Source organism: Lutra lutra, chromosome 17 (genome assembly GCF_902655055.1).
Source record: "Lutra lutra chromosome 17, mLutLut1.2, whole genome shotgun sequence".
NCBI lineage: Eukaryota > Metazoa > Chordata > Mammalia > Carnivora > Mustelidae > Lutra > Lutra lutra.
The window spans coordinates 53,353,000-53,372,725 of record NC_062294.1 but is presented as its reverse complement, the minus strand read 5'-3'; the positions used below and the strand labels follow the sequence as shown (position 1 = coordinate 53,372,725).

Genomic DNA, 19,726 nt, shown 5'->3' with positions numbered 1-19,726 from the left:
CCTTACCGGGGTCTGACGCCAGCCCGGTGGCCGTAGCTTCATCCAGGTATCTGGGCACCGCCCCCTATGATGACGTCACAACGGGCGTTTCCTCGGTGACGTTTAAGCCTGGTCCGCCGCGTTGTGACGTGTAGAGCCCGCGGCGCCACCCACCCGTTTTCTCTGCCGGCACCTCCCTCCGCTCTCCCCATGGGGCGGGGCGTTGCGATGATGCGGGGGCACGAGATTAAGCCGGCCCCCAGTGGAACAGGTGAGGAGGGACCAGGTGGGATGGCAGGTGAGAGGCGGGGCCGGGCCTGACTGGCTTGGACCAGGTGAGGGAACCAGGTGAGGGATGGGGCTGGCGTTGGGAAAACTGATGGCCAGGATTCCCCTACTGGCAGAGCGGGACTTCCTGGGCCCTGCCAGCTGAACTTCCCGGCCCAGTCTCCTGAACTAGACCCCTGAACTTTGCCCCTCTAGAATGCCCCCTGGTTCCGGGCTATCCTACGGGCCGGCCCGGACGGCTCCAACGCCACCTCCTGAGCGGCGAGTTCGACCAGCTGCGAGACTTCCCCATCTTTGAGAGCAACTTTGTACAGGTGTGGAGCCCCAGAACCCCCTGACACCGAGCCTTACCTTGAGTCCTGACCTCCTGACTTGGGGAACACCTGACCTGTCGACTTCTGAGCATTCTCCCATAATGTTCATCTCTTGGCATTCTGGATCAACCCCCACCCCCATGCCTCTAGACCTTTAGCTTCTCTGTGAACCCTGGCCTCTGATTCCCTTGATTCATTTTCCCTGACTTCACACCTGGATAACTCTTGACTTCTGACCCCAGGATGTCTGACCTCAGATTCAGTGTTTAATACACTTGGCTCATGACCCTTAACCCCACCATTCCTGCCTTCCATCTATCTGCCTTCTAACCTCTAATCCCTGGCCCCAGGTGACCCGGTTAGGAGAAGTCGCCAACAAGGTCACCATGGGGGTGGCAGCCTCCAGTCCAGCCCTGGAACTCCCAGACCTGTTGCTGCTGGCCGGCCCTGCCAAGGATAACGGACGCCTGCAGCTCTTTGGGTGACTGCCCCCATCCCAGCCGAGACCACCTCCTTCCCCAGCTGTGGGCATCCTGGGCCCCCTCCCTGCAGCACCTCCTCTCACACAGATGACTTCAGTGCCAGGAGTCTTGGAAAGCTGCCAGCCCGCTTCGGGCTGCTGTACACCCAGAACAAAGGGAGGGCAATCCACGGGGGCTAGAAATCAGAGATAGATGGACATAAGAAGGACAGTCCTCAGCCTCACCCGGGCAAGGATCAGGAGGATAACCATGGATGCAGCGCCTGCTGCATACCAGGCACGCTGTAGGCCATGCAGGTAATCTCATCGCTGACATACTCATATGGTGGGGCCCCTTAATCCCATCCTTTGAAGAGGTAAACTGAGGCCCAGAGAGGGGAGCCACTTACCCAGAGACCCACAGTGGTTCAGCGGTTGGGTTGGGATTAGAATCTCAGGCTCCTCATCCTTACTGACCTCATGATTCTTTTTTTTTTTTTTAAGATTTTGTTTATTTATTTGACAGAGAGATAGAGCCAAAGAGCATAAGCAGGGGGAGTGGCAGAGGGAGAGGGAGAGCAAGAAGAAGGGAGCCTGGCTCAGGGCTGGATCCCAGCCGGCCAGGTGCCCCTGACCTCATGACTCTTGAGCTCCAGTGCCACACTAAACACAAGCCCTACAGGTCTTTTGTTTTCTCGCTGAAAAAGGAATGCAAATACACATCAAGGTACAAAACATACATAGCACAAAATAACACCTTTCGCCCATCCTAGGCTCCTGCCTCCAGCTCCAGCTGCCAATAACAAAACATGTACATACGTGTAGTATACTATAAAAGCATTCTGCCAGTAGCTTTCACTTTTTTGACTACATCTCCCAGTTAAGGAGAGAAAGGGAGGAAATGAAGGAAAGACTTACATCACACACACACACACACACACACACACACACACACACACACACAGGGGTCCACAGTTCTTTGTCTGCAGTTCTGAAACCTAAAAAGTTCTCTTGCAACCCACTTGGTGGCAGAATCTGATTCTGACCTCAACTAAATGAAGGCTACTTACAGCCTTTAATGTATTCCCCCTGTATAAGTTTAGAACATTCCACAAAGCAGTGTGCTGACACCTTACGGTGCACCAGGGCATTTTCGCTTCTACACTGCTTCTTTTCCTTTCAGTGCTAATCTGTCCCACCAATCGACCTCACCACTCACTGAGTGGTGAGCTGCAGTGGGAGGGACACTAATGACAGTGCCAAGGGGTGCTTGGAACCCCTTCAACACCATCCCCCCAAAAAAGCATACCGTCAAAGTAAAAGCACTGAACTTGCTCTGCAAATAAAGCAAGACTCACCAGCCCCTAGTCCTTCACTTCTAGCCTGCAGCCTGGAGCTAGCCTGGGCCCATTCTATAAGCATATATATGTTCACCCTTCCTTTAAAACCAGGGGCAGGTGCATGCTACTTTTCCTCTCTGCTCAGTGCTCATCAGCACTGGATCAGCATTCACTTTATATCAACATAAGTACAAGCCCCACATCCTCTTTTGGGCTCCCAAGTTTTCATCTGGTGCTGCTACCATCCTGCCTGGGTTCAAATCCTGACTTCACCTCTTCGTCACTGGCTTTGGCCAAGTTCCCTACCTGTCTGTGCCTCGATTTCCCTATCTGGAACATGGGGATTAGAGGAGAGCCCAGCTTCCCGGGCTGTCAGGGGAGAAACTGCGTAAATGTTTGTGAAGCGCTTGGAACAGCCCCTGGCAAGGGGTCAGCACCTTGTAAACGTCAACTGTTATTCTGCCACTTGGGGAATGTCATAAAGAGATGAAGCCACCTACTGAGGGACGTGGTGCCCAGTGTCTTGGGATTGCAGCCAGCACGGTAGGCAGAGGGCGTCCATGCGCACGGGCGTGAGGGTGTCTGTCCCCAGAGGTAGCATTGCCAGGCCAGAGGGTGGTATATGACTGCCCTGTCATGGATAAAACTTGGGTCCAAATCCCTGCTGTGTGTATTGGGCCAAATGATCCACCCTCTCAACAAGCATCCACTGAGCACCAACCATGTGAGCCCTGGGTACTAGGGGAGCAGCAGTGAATAAAATGAGATCAAAATCTCTGCCTTCAAACTCCCCATCTGGGAAGGCAAACAGAATAAATGACAATTTGTCCAAGGGGGTAAGGTTTGTGGAGACAGATGGGGCAGAGGGGGTGGGGAGGACTGCAAGGGTGAAAGGGGTGGTAAACACCTTCCCCAGAGAGAAGGCGTTTCTTGAGAAACACAAGATTAAGGGGCCAAGCCATAGGGCTGGCTGGAGGAAGATTCCCACCCTGAGGCAGGGTCCGAGGTAGGAGCTCGCCTGGTAGGTTTATGGAACCGCAGAGAGGCTGGTGTTGCTGGGGCTGAGTGAGCGAGGGGAGTGAGCAGAGAGGTAAACAGAGGAGGCAGATCCTGTGGGGCCAAGGTCAAGGTGCCGAGGGACCTTGCCTTTACTCCGAGCCGCAGGAGTCACGGGAGGGACGTGAACTCGGGTGTTGGCCGGCGCCCTCTGGCGGCCGCATGGGAACGGAGCGGTGAAGGCTGAGGCAGCTGCCTGGGCGGGCGGAAGGGGTTAGAAGTGGCCGGATCCTGGAGACGGTGGCATTTTAACGGTGGAGCTGTCAGGATTTGGTGGTAGGATTGGATGAGGATATGAGAGCAACGTGGGCCCCACGACTTCTGACGGAGCAGTGGGAGGATGTAGTTAGGATGCGGAAGGCAAAGAGAAGCAGGTTTGAGTTGGGGAGGTCAGGAATTTGGTCGTTGGACCTGTTATGGGTCCGATGTCATTCTCATATTCAACTGGAAATCTCAAGGCGGCGGCTACCTATTAGAAGGACCAGCGGGAGACACAGAGGTACTGTGGGGATGGAAGAAATGTGGGGATGGAAAAAATTCAAGAGGCAGAGAAAGTGAAAAGGGACTGTCTCTGGGCTGAGAGAGGGGTTTGGGGGTGGGCGACCCCGACCCTGAAGGCGCCCGGGATGGCAAGGCTGCCGAGCCACGGAGCGTCAGAACCTGAGGCTGCCCCTTCCGCCCTCCCAGGTTGTTCCCCTTGCAGTTCGTCCAGCTCTTCGTCCACGACGAAAGCCGCTGGCAACTCAAGGTCAAGTTCCGCACCGGCCGCGCCTTCTACCTGCAGCTGCGGGCCCCGGCCGAGAGCCGAGACCGCGAGTTCGGCCAGTGGGTGCGGCTGCTCTACCGACTGCGTTTCCATTCGGCCGAGGGAGCCGTGCCTTTCACGCAGGAGTACTCGCCGGTGGAGGATGGAGACGAAGAGGACGACGAGGACGACGAGCTGATAGAGCGGGAGGAGGTGGGAGGAGGGGCGAGGATGCTGGGGAGGAGGTGGGGCGGGGAGAGGGCGTGGCTGGGGCTGGACTCCGGGGTGGGTGGGGGGCGGTGGAGAATTAGCTGGAAATTTGGACTACCCTGAGCTAGGGCTGGGAACCTGGACTACTGAGTGTGTGGGAGTGGCTGGGGGCCTGGATTCCTGTGTTGAGAGCGCAGGGCGCCAAGGAAGGCCTCACTCCTGAGTCCGGGAAGGGTATGAAATCTCTGTGTAGAGACAGCAAGAGCTCAAGGCAGGGCAGGGTTGGGGACACGAGCCAAGTTTCTCAACTGGGCACCCCCATCCCCCAGCCTCTCTCCCCTTGACCTACTTCAGTGGGATATGGGGGAGGGACACCTGGGCCCAGAAGGGCTAGGGTGGGCCAAACCGGATGTCCAGTTCCCTATAAGGCCAGGGGGAGGAGAGGAGCACCAGTCTTTGAAGGTGGGAGCATTGAAACCTGTGGGGTATCTTCCTCTTGAGACACCCCACTCCCCCCACCTTCCAGGTAAGTACAAAGTCACCCCACCTACCCACCCCCAAACTGCTGATACATCTGCAGGTCAAGACCTCTGAGACAAATTCTTTCTTATACCCAGCTTCAAGCCATGGAAGCCAGACTTGACCCACAGACCTCTGAACTCTGGGGACTCTGATTCCTCCCAATACCCATGAGGTCACCAAAGGACCAGAGATCAAAGTACCCTATCTCAGGGCCAGAAAGATGAATTATTAAAGTTAATAAAGATCGGCCACTTAAGAACCAACAAGCAGGTCATGAGCACTTTTGTCAACATCACCAATTCAACATGGCTGCCTCAACATGGTGTTCGGTTCATTGTGTGTGGCTCCTGGGGCCACCATGAGACCTAGTGCCCACCATTCCATCATGGCTACCTCACTAGAGTGGTCTTCCCCATCTGGGCTTTGTTTCTTCTTTAACTCATTGTAGTTGCCACTGCAGCCTGCCTGTCTCCTTCCCATTCATAGTAGCTAGTCCCAGAGGGCTTCCTCTATGAGGGTCTTGGTTCACCTGAGACTTGTAATTGCCATGGCAACACGGTAGCATCACTAAAGTAGCCATTCCAAGATGGCAGCCTCAACGTGGTCTGTTTCATCAGGGCTGTCTTATCATGGTTACCATTCCAACCTGCTGTCCCCATCACCCACACCCAGGTGACTAACTCCCTACAGGAAGAAGGCAGTGGAGCTAGAGATTCAAGAAGGACAGACACACACAGGTTGTAGACAAGACTATTATCTTAGTGGTAACTCTGGAAAGGGAAACAGCAATGTTCAGGGAGATCCAGGTTAGGACCCAGCAGCCAATTACTTTGGCAGGTGGAAGACAGTCTCACTGTGGCACTGCAGGGGAAAAGAGAAAAGAGTGGGTAAGGTGGGGCGGGCTTCCCAAGTCCCTGTGCCCCACCCCCAGGCTCCTTTGCCCCTGGATTTGCAGGGCCAGCAGGGGGAGCAAGTGGGTCCTTCACATCTCTGTGGGGCAGTGAAACCACTGTCCTGGTGCGGACAGTACCTGTGGCTTTGAATCCCAGACTGGGATGTTCTGATCAGGGATTTCTAAGCTGCCAGTGACAAGCTGTCACTGGAATCCCAAAGTAGGGATATTTCCAAGCTGATTCAATAATTAATAAAGGGGATAGCAAAACATTACAAATTGGCTCAGCCTGGAAGAGCAGTGTTCTTAATGACAGCCAATAAGGTGCAGAGATGGTCTCGCTTGTTAAGAGTCTATGTTCACATCTGTCTGGGTGTGTTCACATCTGGGCAGTCATCAGGGCCAGGGGGAGTCACAACTGGGGAGGGACCCTGGAAGCCTGTATTTATATCAGTCACATCTGAGGGACTTGGGTAGCGGCTACTCCAGTGAGCCTGGACTGGCAGATGTTTGATGGGCAAGAGCCCAAGGCAGAGGAGGTGAGGAAAAGCATTCCAGGTAGAGGGAATGGCATGTGCAAAGTCCTAGGGACAAGAGAAACCACAACCAGTTTGTCCAACTGCCAATAGCTTGGTGTGGCTGGAACAGTGTTGAGGAAAACGGGGTACATGAGGCCAGAGCGGGGCACATGGGAGAGGGCGCAGGACCATGGACACCAGGCTGAGAGGCTTCAGAGCTGCTGGGGAACCTGGGGAGGGCCACGGGCAGGGGAGGGGCAAGTCAGCCCCAGATAGAGAATCCCCTGGGGCCCTGTGGAGGATGGGCTGGAAGGAAAGATGGGAGGCAGGAAGGCCAGGCAAGAATTCCAGAGAAGAAGTGATCAGGGCTGGGGCTGGTGGGGGGAGGTAGAGAGGAGGGGATGGGACGGACAGAGCTTGGGGAGAAGAGGCATTTTGCTGGATGCCTGCACCTCTCCCCACATAGTCCAGGCGCAGCAGAGCCTTGGTGATCACCTGCCAGCCCTTCTCCATCTCATTCACCTCTTATCTGTCCTTCAACTCCTTCTCGAAAACTTCCTCAGATGACTGCCACTGCCGGATCAGGTGCTCCCCAGCCCCACCCCTACAGTGCCCTGTGCACATGTCACCCTGCATCATTCTTGGAGGGGTCTGAATCCGGCTTCCCCGTTACACACCTAGGGGCACCAGGATGACGGCTCTGCCCTCCATACGGCTTGGCCCAGGGCCTCCAGGTCCCTATGTGGGAGCAGGGGTGAAGGGGCGAGGGGCAGCCCGGCAGGGCGCTCACCTCGGACTTCCAGCTTGCACTCGGCCAGCGCCTCCCCCAGCTCGTTGACAGCCCTGCAGGAGTAGGTCCCCGCGTCAAAGGGAGACGGGCGGCGGATGCTGAGCGTCAGGATTCCCTGGTAGTTGGTTATCAGGAATTTGGGGTCTTCACGGATTTCCATTTGGTTCTTCATCCAGACCACCTTCGGCTGTTGAGTGGAGTGGGAGAAGAGGCCAGCTTAGGGAAGGTCCGCGGGTGATGGCAAAGTGGGCTTTGGAAGGCAGATCTGGAGGCAATCCTTGGCTGTCCTGCCACCTGATTTTGATTGATGACCCTGAACTAGTCATTTCTCCTCTCTGACTCTCAGTATCCTCTTCGTGAGGGGAAGAGCTCACTCTCTGTTGTGGCCCACAGAACCCTATGCAATTTGGCCCCATTACTCTTCTGCTGTCGCTCCCTCCCTCTGCTCCATCCACACCAGCTGTGTTCTTAATGACAGCCAATAAGGTGCGGAGATGGTCTCGCTTGATCCCACCCCAGGACCTTGGCGCACTGGCTGTTCCCTCTTCCAGTACTGCTCTTCCCTCCTCTCTCCCCCTAATGAGCACCGGCTTATCTTTCAGGGCTCTGCTCACATGTCCTCTCAGGCGCCTGGGCTGCGGTAGGAACGCCCACTGTCCACTCACAACTACCCTCAGGGCTCCGACACGCAGCCCACCCTTCGTAGCGTCGCAGTCATGTGCATGACTTCAGATTCATGTCAGTATCCCCGAACATCCAGCTCACCAGCACACACAGCCTCTGAAAACGTGAGCTGAGCGTATGAACAGACCACATGTGTGAGTGACGTAAGAGCGCAAACGGGGAGAACAAATGAGCTGAGGAAACGAATGGCTTGGCAGGCGAGTAAATGAACGGAATGAATGAAGGAGTTACAGTTAGCGAACAAAGTGGGTGGACGTCGATGGAGGAGGAGAACTAATGAATCCACGGGGGGCCTACAGGGGCTGAAGCCAAAAACTTGACCAGAGGCCAGCAAACTTCATCTGTAAAGGCCAGGTAGTCATTATTTCAGGCTCTGAAGCGTGCACAGCCGCATCCCAATAACATTTGATTTAGAGATCCTGGTGACACGCAGAAAAGAGAGCCCTCTCTTGCCAGCCCCTGGTCCAGGTGAGTCACTGGAACTCAAGGTTGCAAGTGTCCACATTCCCAACAGCAGCTGGGAAACTGGACAGGACAGAAGCTGCCTGGGAGCCCTGGAGGTCCAGACCTCCCCCCAGCTCCTGCCAAAGTTTTCTGTTTCCGAGGGAAGCTGGAGTGTAATTATGAGACTTGGGCTCTGCTTGAAGTGGGGAGAGGCAGGAAGTGGGTTAAAAGTGAGTAAATCCCATGAACAGAGGAGAGAGAAGTCAGGGGGAAGGAGGTAGTATGGGTGAAGATGTCCCTCTAGGGTCACACACACACATCCACGCACACACATGCACACACACACACACAGCACCTTTGGGTGGCCTCTGACCGCGCAGTTGAGGGCAGCAGTGTAACCAGCCACGACCACCCGGTCTGGTAGAGGTGTCAGGAACTTGGGAGGTGTTCGGAAGTCATGCTCCTTGTACTCAGGCGGCTTGTAGGTGATACCTGGGGAAAGGGAGATGCACCTGTCAGGTGCCCATCTGGACTGGCCCCTGACTGCCTCTCTCCCGTCACCGGGTGCCATCAGCTTTGAGTATGGGGGCTGGGAAAGGAGTCAGGGTAGAATCCCAGCCAAGAGAGGAGACTGGACTCCACCAAGTGAGGTGGCCGGACCTGTTTTCAGGATCCGGGCCGTGTTCTTGGAGACACCGGGGGAGTCGCTGAGCCCACAGATGTTCTCACTGAAAACGCGGAAATAGTACTCGTTGCCCACAATGAGGTCAGGCACCGTACAGGAGGTGTGCCGGCTGTGCTCGTAGACGGTGAACCACTCCTGGGACAGTGGGGGGCAGACAGGGAGGGGTCGGGAGAATCAGACATAGGAACATGGACACAGGAAGGCCCAGGGCGTGAGCAAAGCACACCAAAGCGTGCACCCCGCTAAGACAGCTTGCGGTTCCCAGCAGCACTGTTCACAATGGCCCAAGAGATGGGAACAGCCCACGTGCCCGTCAGCGGCTAAACGGAGAAGCAAAACATGGTAGGTCCAAACCAGGCGCACTCACTCAGCCATGGAAAGGACTGAAACCCCAATCCACGTCGCAATTTGGGGGGACCAGGAAAACTTTCTGAGCAAAGGAAGCTGCATATCGCGAGTTCCTATTTATATGAAAAGTCCAGAGAAGGCAAATCCATACACATAGGAAGCAGATTAGTGGCTGCCTGCGGCTGCGGGGGAGGGCGATGCTTAGTGGGTGTGACGTGTCCTTTTGGGGAGATGACAATGTCTTGGAACTAGTTGTGTTGGTGACACAATAGTGGGAACAGACTAAAAGCTTTAAAATTGTTAATGCTTAATTTTATGTGAATTTTACCTTAGTTTAAAAAAAAAGAAAAAGGAAAAGAAAACCCACCTTGTGCCCAAAAGGCTTCCGTCCCAGCCCCAGCCCGTGCTCCCACTCTCTCCAAGGTGGGTTTCCCTTTCCCAGCAGTGACCCGGAGACAATGGCATCTGCTCTGCAGATATCACCACCCCACCCCACCCCGGCCCTTCGGGTCTCTCACCATGGTTTTCTTGTCGGCTTTCTGGACAAAATAGCCCGTGATCTCACTGTTCCCATTATCTTTGGGGGGCTGCCACTCCACCAGTGCGTTAGTACCCCACACCTCCTTCACCATCACGTTCTCTGCTGGTCCTGCCTTTTCTGGAGTGGTGGGGGGGGCGGTTGTCAGACGCAAACCCCTTACCTCCTCCCTGCATCTCTCCCCACCTAAGCCCCCTCACCTGGTCCCAGGATTCTGATCAGGCTTAGGCCTTTCCCCACTCCCGCTTCCTCACCCTTTGGCCCCATCCCAGCCAGCCTCACGTCCTTGTTTCCATCCCAATCTCTTCACGTCCCATCTCCTGGGTCACAATGCCTCCCCACTGCCCCAGCTGCCTGCGCACCCACGACCCGGATACGGATGGTGGCCGTGTCCTTCATGTTCTCAATCTGCACGGTCAACTCGTACTCTCCCGAGTCCGAGCGTGCCGCCTGGCGCACGAAGAAGACGGTATCGAAGTCGCTGGTGCGCACGTGCACACGGTTGGGGTCCAGGGGCGCCCCGCCCTTCGTCCACACCACCTGGGGCCGGGGCTTTCCCTGGGTGGGGGCAGAGGGAAGGGAGGTCGAGAGGTCAGCCCGGGTCTCGCCCTGGGCCCTGCCCTGGGCCTCACCCTTGGGCCTGACCCCTAAGCCCAACCCCAGCTCGGCGCACCTGGAAGGGGATGACGAGGTTGATGTGTTCCCCCACTTTGAGGATGTAAGTCTGGCGGAGATGGCGCGGGAGCCGGATCTTGGGTTGCTCTGAGGGCACCGACACAGGAACGGGGGCTCAGTGCTGGGCTGGGGGACACTCGAGGGAGGGACAGAGAGACTGTGGTGATGACGTTCTTGGGGGAGGCCCTAATGATGACATGGCAAGAGCAGGCCGGATGACAGCAACTTGGTCTTTGGGAGAGCGGGCTCAGAGTCACTTACGCACAATCTCCCGGATGGTGACAGGCTGGAACAGGGAGGCGGGCTCGCTGCGCCCCGCAATGTTGACTGCCACTACCCGAAACAAGATTTTTGCTCCCGTGGGGAGATTCTTGATGGTGAAGCCACAGCGCTCTATGGGCTCCGTGTTAGCTGGGACCCAGTCCTCGGCTACAAAAGAGAAGCCATGCTGGGAACCTTCTAGAAGTACCTCAGCTGGTTGTCCCTTCCCGTTCCTTGGGCTGACTGCAGTGAACAGGGGCAGCTGATATTTGCTAAGCACTTACTATGACCAGATTCGAAGGGTGGCACACGTGTTAGCTCGCTGATCTCTGCCTCTGTCCTATGTTATCCCCATTTTAGAGATGGGGAAATCAAAGTTCAGAGGAGTAGAGAATGGGGGTTTAGGAGCTGGTTAGAGACAACTTCTCGGATTTCCTGCCCCCTTGCTTTCTAGCTTAGGTTTATTGCCATAGGTTGGTGAACAATGTGGGTCAGACCAATCACCACCAGGGCGAACTCTAATGAGACTAGGTCCTAAAACATCATAGTGGCCTGGCGCAGATGGAAGTGGGATAGGCAAGGGCAAGAATGGGGTAAAGAGAGCTGGAAAGAGAAAGAGGGAAGAAGCTGATTAGAGTCCAACCATCCATTATTTACATGCATTACCAGATGCAGTCATCACTGTACCCTGTCAGGGAGGCAACTGTCTTCGCCCATTTTTAGATGAAGGAAAGTGTAGGGCAGGATGGGAACTCACGTCTGTCTGACTTTAAGGCCTGGGGTACGGTGTTGAGATGATCACGCCTGTCTTCCCAGTGAGATGACCGTGTTGCAGGTACCCCCACAGTCATGGCACCGAGCCTGGTATGGAGTCCAGCACTCAGTACGTGTTTGTTCAGTGGAGAATGGAGAGTTGGATATGTGGAAAGATGGGTGGATGGGTGGATGGATACACAGAAAGATGGAGAGACAGTAGACAGATGTCATGACCAGTAGATGGTGGTCATATAGGGAAATGGATGAATGGAAAGAAGGAAAGGAGGGTGGAAAGGAGGGAGGGAAGAGGGAAGAAAAATGGTGGTGAAGAGATAAATATATGGATGGAAAACATATTACAAGATGGATGGATAGTTTGTTAATCCAAAAGATTTTCAGATGGATAGACAGATGGTTGGATGGATGACCAATGGTGGGCAGATGGATGGAAGAATGCAGGAAGAAGGGAAGGAAGGAAGACAGGAAGGAAGGAAGGACGGATGGAAAAATGGAGGGAGGGATGGATGAGAGAAAGAAGGAATATAGGTAGTCAATAATTACAGGGATGATGGATAGATGGATGGAAAAGTATTACTGTATGGAAGATGGGTACAGGGAAAGGAGGATGGAGGATGAGAGAGAGGAAGGGAGGGAGAGAGGACAAGCTGGTCAATGGGGGCCTGGCTTGAGCCATCCCATTCAGGGATTCAAGCAAGTACAGACACAGGGCTAGGCCAGCCCACCCCATCAAAGAGCTCTCCTTGCACTGCCCTCTTTGCAGTCCCCTGAATTGGACCTGCAGCAGGGCTCTGTGTGATACACCGCGCCCCCACCCCCAGACCTGACGGGGCCACTCACAGCCCTCCAGGCAGTACTCCACCAGGTACCCATCGATGCCGCCTGCCCCAATCCTATCTGGAGGCCTCCACTTGAGAGTGGTGGTCGTGTCTGTCACGTCTTCCACTGTCAGGTGCAAGGGTTCACTCGTGGGTGCTGTAAGAATCCAGGGAAAAGGAAGGTGGAAGCAAATGAGGGGTCGGTGGTCACGGGGAGGGGCAGGAATCAGAGTTGGAGTCATTGATCAGGAAAGGGAGCAGTATGGTGGGCCAGAGGTCCACGAGCCAGGACATGTCATCATGAGTCATTAAAACCACAACGTATATCAAGGGATGGTGAGGTCTCCAGGAGGGAGAAGTGTTGGTCTGGTAGGTCAGAGGTCTATGAGGGATCTGGACAAAGGCACAGAGTCTAGGATCATAGAGATTGGTGACTAATGTACTGGGTCAGTAAGAGGTCGGGAGGTTGGTTAGGGCTGGAGGTTCAAAGGCCACGTGTAGGGTCAGAGATCAGCAACAGGTAGGGCAGGGGTTGGAGATGGACAGGGGTTTGGGGAGGGTGCAGAGGAGCATTACCAATAGGCATGAAGGGCTTGGTGTTCATGCTGGGCTGGGAAACACCAATGGCATTGACCGCGAAGACCCGCATCTCATAGAGGACGCCCTCGATCATCTTGGTGGACTCATAGGTCGTCTCCGTAAAGACCTCAAAGTTCAGTTTCATCCAGCGCTGAGAGCCCTTCTTCTTCCGCTCCAGTAGGTAACCTGGACGCCCCCGCCCAACAGAGAGGAGTGATGCCCATGGGGAGACTATGGGGTCGCAGGTCAGTTGTAGCAGTGAAAGGCACATCAAAAGGTCACATGACCCCAGAGATGTCTGAGGACATGAATCTTGGGTTGGTCTCGGGGTCACAGAGCAGTCAGTAGTCACCAGTCATGGGGCTGGGGCTCAGGAACAGTCACGAGTCATGAATCAGGAGTCAGGGATCATAGAAAACCCTATGCTATAAGTGAAGGTCCCCAGGTTGCTGGGAAGCAAAGAATGAGAGGGAAGACCAAAGGAATTGCAAGACATGCAAGATGGAAAACCGATCTCAGAGGGAGATCACCAAGGATGCTAAGAACTCTCAGAGGCCAAGCGATCGTTGGGGTGGCAGGGAAGGGGGAGTAAGAGAGGTCAGAGGTCATGGGGACTCCGATATACAGGCACTCACCAGTGACTGGCTGCCCCCCATCGTACTTGGGTGGCTCCCAGACAAGAATGGCCCAATCCTCTCCAACAGAGGTGACTCGCACAGCCTCCGGGGGGTCTGGGACATCTGTGGGAGACAGGATGATCAGCGGGTCCCTCAGGGCCTCAGGGAGCCACCCTGGCTCACTCCCTCAGCTCCCTCTGCTCACCCACAACCCGCACGAAGATGGAGGCCACATCCTCGCCCACGGGGTTGGTGACCTTGATGGTGTAGCGGCCCTCATCCGCTCGATCGGCACTCTCGATCACAAAGCTGCTGATGTCTGTCAGATTCTCGATGTGGACCCTGCCTTCGGTGGCTGCGAACACCTGGACACAGCCACGGGGTGACCTTGTTCCATCTCTCCCCAAGCCCAGACCCACCTCTGCACTGACCGCTCAGAGTCCTCCAACGGCTCCTCATCACCACACAACACACACGGCCTTGGACCCAGAGCAAGAGGACTCGTTGCATTTACACCCAGCCTCACCATTCTTCCCTGCTGCCCTCCTCATCCTCCAAACACCACCCTGAATTAAAATCCCAAAAATGTGGCATGCGATCCCCTCAGCCACTCTTCTATTTGCTCGCTCTTACTCATCCTTTAGGACTCGCCTAGAAGTCGCCTCTTCTGGGAAGCCATCTTGGAAGCCCCCAGCTGAAAGTGATGGCCCTACCCCCTGAAGTCTCAGTTTCCAGTACTCCCCCTTTATCTCAGCCTGGTCACCCCAGACTGTGACTGCTTGGGCACGTGTCCGCCTCCCTCCACCTCCCTCCTCGTGGTGGTATCCCCAGTGCTATGCACAGAGCCCCACAGAGAGGAAGACTCAGGGGCTGTGTTTGTTGACTGAAGGAATGAATGAAGGTTGAGTCAAGTCTATCGATTTTACAGACTAGGACTCTGAAGACTAGACGATGGAAGAAAACTTGAACTGTCCAGTGCCTGGAACATACAAAATAAAAATATTTGTTGGATGGATGGGACCTTGGACTGACTGATGGATAAATGGACAAATGGATTAATTACTGGATGAGAAGATGGCCAGATGAATTAAATAAGCGATAAGTTTATGAATGGAAAGATGGGTGGATGGTTGAGTTGATGGATAGCTGGATTTGTTGGCTGACTGATTAATGGATGGTGGATGGAGGGATGGATGGAGGGAGGGAGGGAGGAAGGAATGGATGGAGGGAGGGAGGGAGCACCTACCATGTGGCAGGCCAGTACCATGTGATAGACAAATACAATCTCCAGTCTTCAATCCTCTGAAGGACCATCATTCTCATTTTACAATGAACCTGAAGCTCAGTTGCCCCAGGTTGCCCAGCAGAGCTGAGAGGGAGAAGAAGTCAGGGCACGGGGTTGGGGGGAGCCTGCCATACCTCATCTCCCTTCAGCCAGGTGGCGACGGGACGAGGCTCCCCGGTGATGGTCACATCGAGCCTCAGCTTGTTTCCAGCCACAACCACAATTGAATTCTCTGAGGTCTTCCCTGAGCAGTCCAGGTGGATCTTTGGTGGCTCTAGTGGCAAAAAAGAGATACTGGGGAGCTTCGGAGTGGGCAGCTGGGTCATCCTGATCCCCACCAAGGCAAGCTGGGTTCCCCAAGAGCTGGGCTCCAATAGCCATAGAAATCCTGGGGTCCTGCCCCCAGCCCCTCTTCCATCAGACCCAGGAGTCAGGACCCCCAGCCCCCTTCTCCCTCAGACCCAGGAGTCCAGACCCTCAACCCCCTCCTCCCTCAGACCCAGGAATCCAGGCCCTCAGCCCCTCCTCCCTCAGACCCCGGAGTCCAGACCCCTCAGCCCCTCCTCCCTCAGACCCCGGAGTCCAGACCCTCAGGTTAGCACAGCAGCCCCTGGTCCTTACCTTGCTTGGGCACATACTCCACCTTGATTTCTGGAGGACAAAGAAGATGGCTCTGTTAGCTCTAAATCCAGTGGACCCCTAATCCCACCCTCCCACCCCAGAGGCTGAGGGGAAGGTCTGGCATCACCCAGGGACCTGGGGGGCTGGGCATGGGTCCAGGCCCATGACTGTCCCTCCCCCCAGGTGGACACTCGTCAGAATATATAGTGCTCTCTCCCTCCATGTTTTCATCTGACTCCTCCCACAAGATCAGACGCTGCCTGCTGTCACCCCTAATACACACTAGGGAAACCTAATCGTGAAGGAGGGGTCTGAGCTCTGGGGTCTGGGAAGGTGGGTGCTCTGGCCCCTGGGGAACACAGAGGGGCACCCTCACCCAGGAAGTTGAGCTTGGCTGAGAGGGACAGGGCATAGCCATCGGGCACAAATGTGTAGTCTCCCTCATCTTCAGGGCGGACGTCATCGATCACCAGCTTGTGGAACCTAAGGTGTTGTGGGGACAAGGCAGGAATCAGGTGGGTCACCCCATGGATCACCATGGAGAAACACCTTTTTAAAAAAGTTTATTCATTTAAGTAATCTCTGCACCCAATGTGGGGCTCGAAATCATAATGCAGAGATCGAGAATCACACATCTTTCCAAAAGAGCCAGCCAGCCTCCCAGAGAAACACCCTCTCAATGCACTCTAAGTCCCCTTGCCCACCATTTTTTTTTTTTTTTAATTTGAGAGAGAGCAAGCACGAGCGGGGCTAGGGGCAAGGCAGAGGGAGAAGCAGGCTCCCCACTGAGTTCAGAGTCCAAGGTGGGGCTCGATCCCAGGACCCAGAGATCAGGACCTGAGCCAAAGGCAAAGGTGGATGCTTCACCAACTGAGCCTGCCAGGCGCCATTCCCCCAGGCCTACCATTTTTATTCTGGGTTTCGAAATGCTATCATCTGAGTTCAAATCTCATCTTTGCCACTTATTAGCTGTGTGACCTTGGGCAAGTTAGCTAAGCCCCCTGTGCGTTCAGTTTCTTCATCCATAAAAGAGGAATCATGAGCAGTCTACAGCAGGGTTGTTGTGAAGAAGTAAAACTCTTGGGGCACCTGGTGGCTCACTGGGTTAAAGCCTCTGCCTTCGGTTCAGGTCATGATCCCAGGGTCCTGGGATCGAGCCCCGCATCGGGCTCTCTGCTCAGCAGGGAGCCTGCTTCCTCCTCTCTCTCTCTGCCTGCCTCTCTGCCTGCTTGTGATCTCTATCTGTCCAATAAATAAATAAAATCTAAAAAAAAAAAAAAAAGAAGTAAAACTCTCCCAGCATGTAATAAATGCCCCATAAGCATTATAATTCATTCTCAGAGTTACTCCTGGCAGGCAGGGTTCCTGACACAGAACCTGGAGAAAGCCTGCGTTCTGCCAAGAGCTGTGGTCAGGAAATGCAATTCACCACCCTACAGGGGCACACGCCTCACAGTGGCTCTCCACATCCCACAGGTCACCAGGTGCTTCTCCTGGATGTCCCTGTGCCACCTGTTGAATTCCAGTCCCTTTGTTTCCCCAGCTAGACGTCTCCCCCACTTTGTAGGAGACTGTTGGCAGACACGGCCACAGGTTCTCCCCTCCCTGTATCTGTGCCCCTTGGGGTAAGACCCTGCAGCCTGTGGCTCCCTTCCCCTTAAACCACTAAGTAGAGGGATGGTTGTTCTGCAGCGATAGCCAACTGATATACACGCCACCCCCACACACCCCTCCCCTCTCCGCCACTTCCACCGTCTACTCCGCACCTCCCCACGTGGGAGATGGTGATCCTCTTGCTCGGCCGCACCTCGACCCCATTCTTGTACCACTTGCCTGTCACCTTCTCATCAGACACCTCACACTTAAACACGGCCTGCTCCGAGGCCTTCACTGTCAGATCTGCGATGTCCTGCAGGACCTCCAGCTGTTTCTCTGGGCAGGGAGAGAAGGATACGAGGCCATGAGAACTCCAGGCAGCCCACAGATATTCACAAGCGCTGTTCCAGGCACTGAAGATATAACTGTGAACAGCCCAGAAACATCCACCGGCCTGGTGGAGCTCATATTCTAATGTGGAGACGGTCGGTGAACAGGGAAACACAGAAACGTACAACAAGGACATCTGGGTGGCTCAGTAGATTAACCATGTGCCTTTGCCTCAGGTCATGCATGATCCCAGGGTCTTGGAATCGAGTCCCACAACAGGCTCCTTGCTCATTGGGGAACCTGCTTCTCCCTCTGCCTGCCACTCCCCCTGCTTATGCGTTCACACACTCTCTCTCTCTCTGAGAAATAAATAAATAAAATCTTAAAAAGAAAGAAAGAAATGTATAACAAGAGGGAGTGATGAAGCCTGAAGGAGGGCAGGGAAGAGTCTGTGCGAGAATGCGGAAGAGTCCCCCAAGTAACAGGAACAGCATGTGCAAAAGCCCTGTGCAGCAGAGCAGGCTTGGTGTGGGAAACAGCAAGGAGACCAGCGCGCAGTGAGCGAGGCAGACATGGTAGGAGATGAGCTGGGCAGGGGCAGACGGGGCCAGATCACAGACCTTGGGGGCCCCAAAGAGGACTCCCAGCCAGGCAGGAGCCACTAGAGAATGTTGTAAAGATGGCTGGGATCTGACGTATTTTTTTTTTTTAACAAAACAATGCATTTATATGCCTTAAAAATAAAGGCAGTGGGGGCCCTGGGTGGCTCAGTTGATTAGGCATCTGCCTTCAGCTCAGGACATGGTCCCGGTGTCCAGGGCTCGGGCGCCAAGTTGGACCCTGTGCTCAGCAGGGAGTCTGCTTCTCCCTTTCCCCATCCCCCTGCCTGTACTCTCTCTCTTTCTCTCTCAAATAAATAATTAAATCTTAAAAAAAAAAAAAAGGAAAAAAATAAAGGAAATTGATTTTTTTTTAGATTTTATTTATTTATTTATTTGACAGACAGAGATCACAAGTAGGCAGAGAGGCAGGCAGAGAGAGAGAGGAGGAAACAGGCTCCTTGCTGAGCAGAGAGCCCGATGTGGGGCTCGATCCCCAGACCCTGGGATCATGACCCGAGCCAAAGGCAGAGGCTTTAACCCACTGAGCTACCCAAGCGCCCCAAGGAAATGGATTTAGATGTAAAGGGGTTATCTCCTACTTACCCACCTCCAATCCTCCCTTCTCCAAACGGGCACTACCCGTTTAGTCGATCACTATGAAAGCAAATAGGTATATATGTTTTCTCTCCTCCCTCTCTTCCTTTCCTTCCTTCCTCCCCTCCCCTCCTTGCAAATTGTAACATATTTGCTTTTTTACCTGACAACAGGGTATATTGGAAATCCTTACATATCAGTGCATGTCACACTGTCCATTTTTAAGGGCTTCTTATTCACATCCATAATTGATTTGGCTCATAAATACCTTAGTTTGGGGTTGGTTCATTTTTTTATATTTAAGGAATTACACACTCACAAGCATTTGCAAATGTAATGCATGGAGTCCCACGTGGCTTTCAGTCAGCTTCCCCTGGCGGAGAGGGTGACGTCTTACATAACAGGAAAGTGACCTGGGCCCTAGACGGCCGTGTGCTCAGTTTCTACCATCTGACTTACATTTTACAAGGATCACTCTCTGGCTGGTGTGTATGTGAGTGGGGGGGGGTGGCCATGGAAACAGGGCACCCACTGACCAGTGCTGTCGTTCAGGCATGAGGGGTGGAGGCCTGGGACAAGTGAGGGCAATAGAGGAGGGGAAGAGCGGTCAGATCCCGGATATCTTCTGAGGGGGAAGCTGCCAGGAGTCGCTGGTGAACTGAATGCCAGGGGAGGCCAAGAGAGGAGTCAGGGACAACTGCAAGATTCAGGGCCTGAGCAATGTTTGTTTGTTTGTTTAACATTTTATTTATTAGGGGCGCCTGGGTGGCTCAGTAGGTTAAAGCTTCTGCCTTTGGCTCAAGTCATGATCCCAGGATCCTGGGATCGAGCCCCACATCGGGCTCTCTGCTCAGAAGGGAGACTGCTTCCCTCTCTCTCTGCCTGCCTCTCTGCCTACTTGTGATCTCTGTCTGTCAAATGAATAAATAAATAAAATCTTTAAAAAAAAAAGATTTTATTTATTAATTTATTTGAGAGAGAGGGGCAGAGGGGGAGAAGCAGAGGGAGAGGGACAAGCAGACTCCATGCCGAGCGCAGAGCCTGACATGGGGCTCGATCCCAGGACCCTGAGATCATGACCTGAGCTGAAACCAAGAGCTGGACCCTTAACCGACTACGCCACTCAGGCGCCCCTGAGCAATTTTTTTTTTAAGTTTCTTT

The 19,726-nt window shown here is 54.2% G+C and overlaps 2 protein-coding genes across 3 annotated transcripts in view; one reads left to right on the top strand and one right to left on the bottom strand.

Moving 5' to 3' along the window:
* Positions 1-53: 53 nt before the first annotated feature.
* GARIN5A (golgi associated RAB2 interactor 5A) lies at positions 54-5,177 on the top strand. 2 transcript variants are annotated; one of them, XM_047711525.1, is made up of 5 exons: positions 54-250; positions 463-581; positions 932-1,062; positions 4,125-4,395; positions 5,010-5,177. In XM_047711525.1, the coding sequence occupies exons 1-5, from the start codon at positions 190-192 to the stop codon at positions 5,064-5,066; spliced, it is 639 nt and encodes a 212-aa protein (XP_047567481.1). In that variant the 5' UTR covers positions 54-189; the 3' UTR covers positions 5,067-5,177. The 2 variants fall into 2 exon arrangements, with proteins under 2 accessions (XP_047567481.1, XP_047567480.1); XM_047711524.1 differs by having other exon boundaries at positions 54-277.
* Positions 5,178-5,652: 475 nt separating this feature from the next.
* The window catches only part of MYBPC2 (myosin binding protein C2), a 24,724-nt gene continuing 10,650 nt past the window's right edge, over positions 5,653-19,726 (bottom strand). Inside the window, exons 13-28 of the mRNA XM_047711514.1 lie at positions 17,210-17,375; positions 15,820-15,926; positions 15,444-15,473; positions 14,957-15,096; positions 13,743-13,902; positions 13,556-13,660; positions 12,918-13,106; positions 12,364-12,498; positions 10,750-10,917; positions 10,487-10,575; positions 10,176-10,371; positions 9,794-9,933; positions 8,903-9,062; positions 8,598-8,734; positions 7,115-7,301; positions 5,653-5,775 (exon numbers count right to left, since the gene is read on the bottom strand). Of these exons, the coding sequence (XP_047567470.1) occupies positions 5,765-5,775; positions 7,115-7,301; positions 8,598-8,734; positions 8,903-9,062; positions 9,794-9,933; positions 10,176-10,371; positions 10,487-10,575; positions 10,750-10,917; positions 12,364-12,498; positions 12,918-13,106; positions 13,556-13,660; positions 13,743-13,902; positions 14,957-15,096; positions 15,444-15,473; positions 15,820-15,926; positions 17,210-17,375 (2,120 nt within the window). The 3' untranslated portion in view covers positions 5,653-5,764. The remainder of the gene's footprint in view (positions 5,776-7,114; positions 7,302-8,597; positions 8,735-8,902; positions 9,063-9,793; positions 9,934-10,175; positions 10,372-10,486; positions 10,576-10,749; positions 10,918-12,363; positions 12,499-12,917; positions 13,107-13,555; positions 13,661-13,742; positions 13,903-14,956; positions 15,097-15,443; positions 15,474-15,819; positions 15,927-17,209; positions 17,376-19,726) is intronic.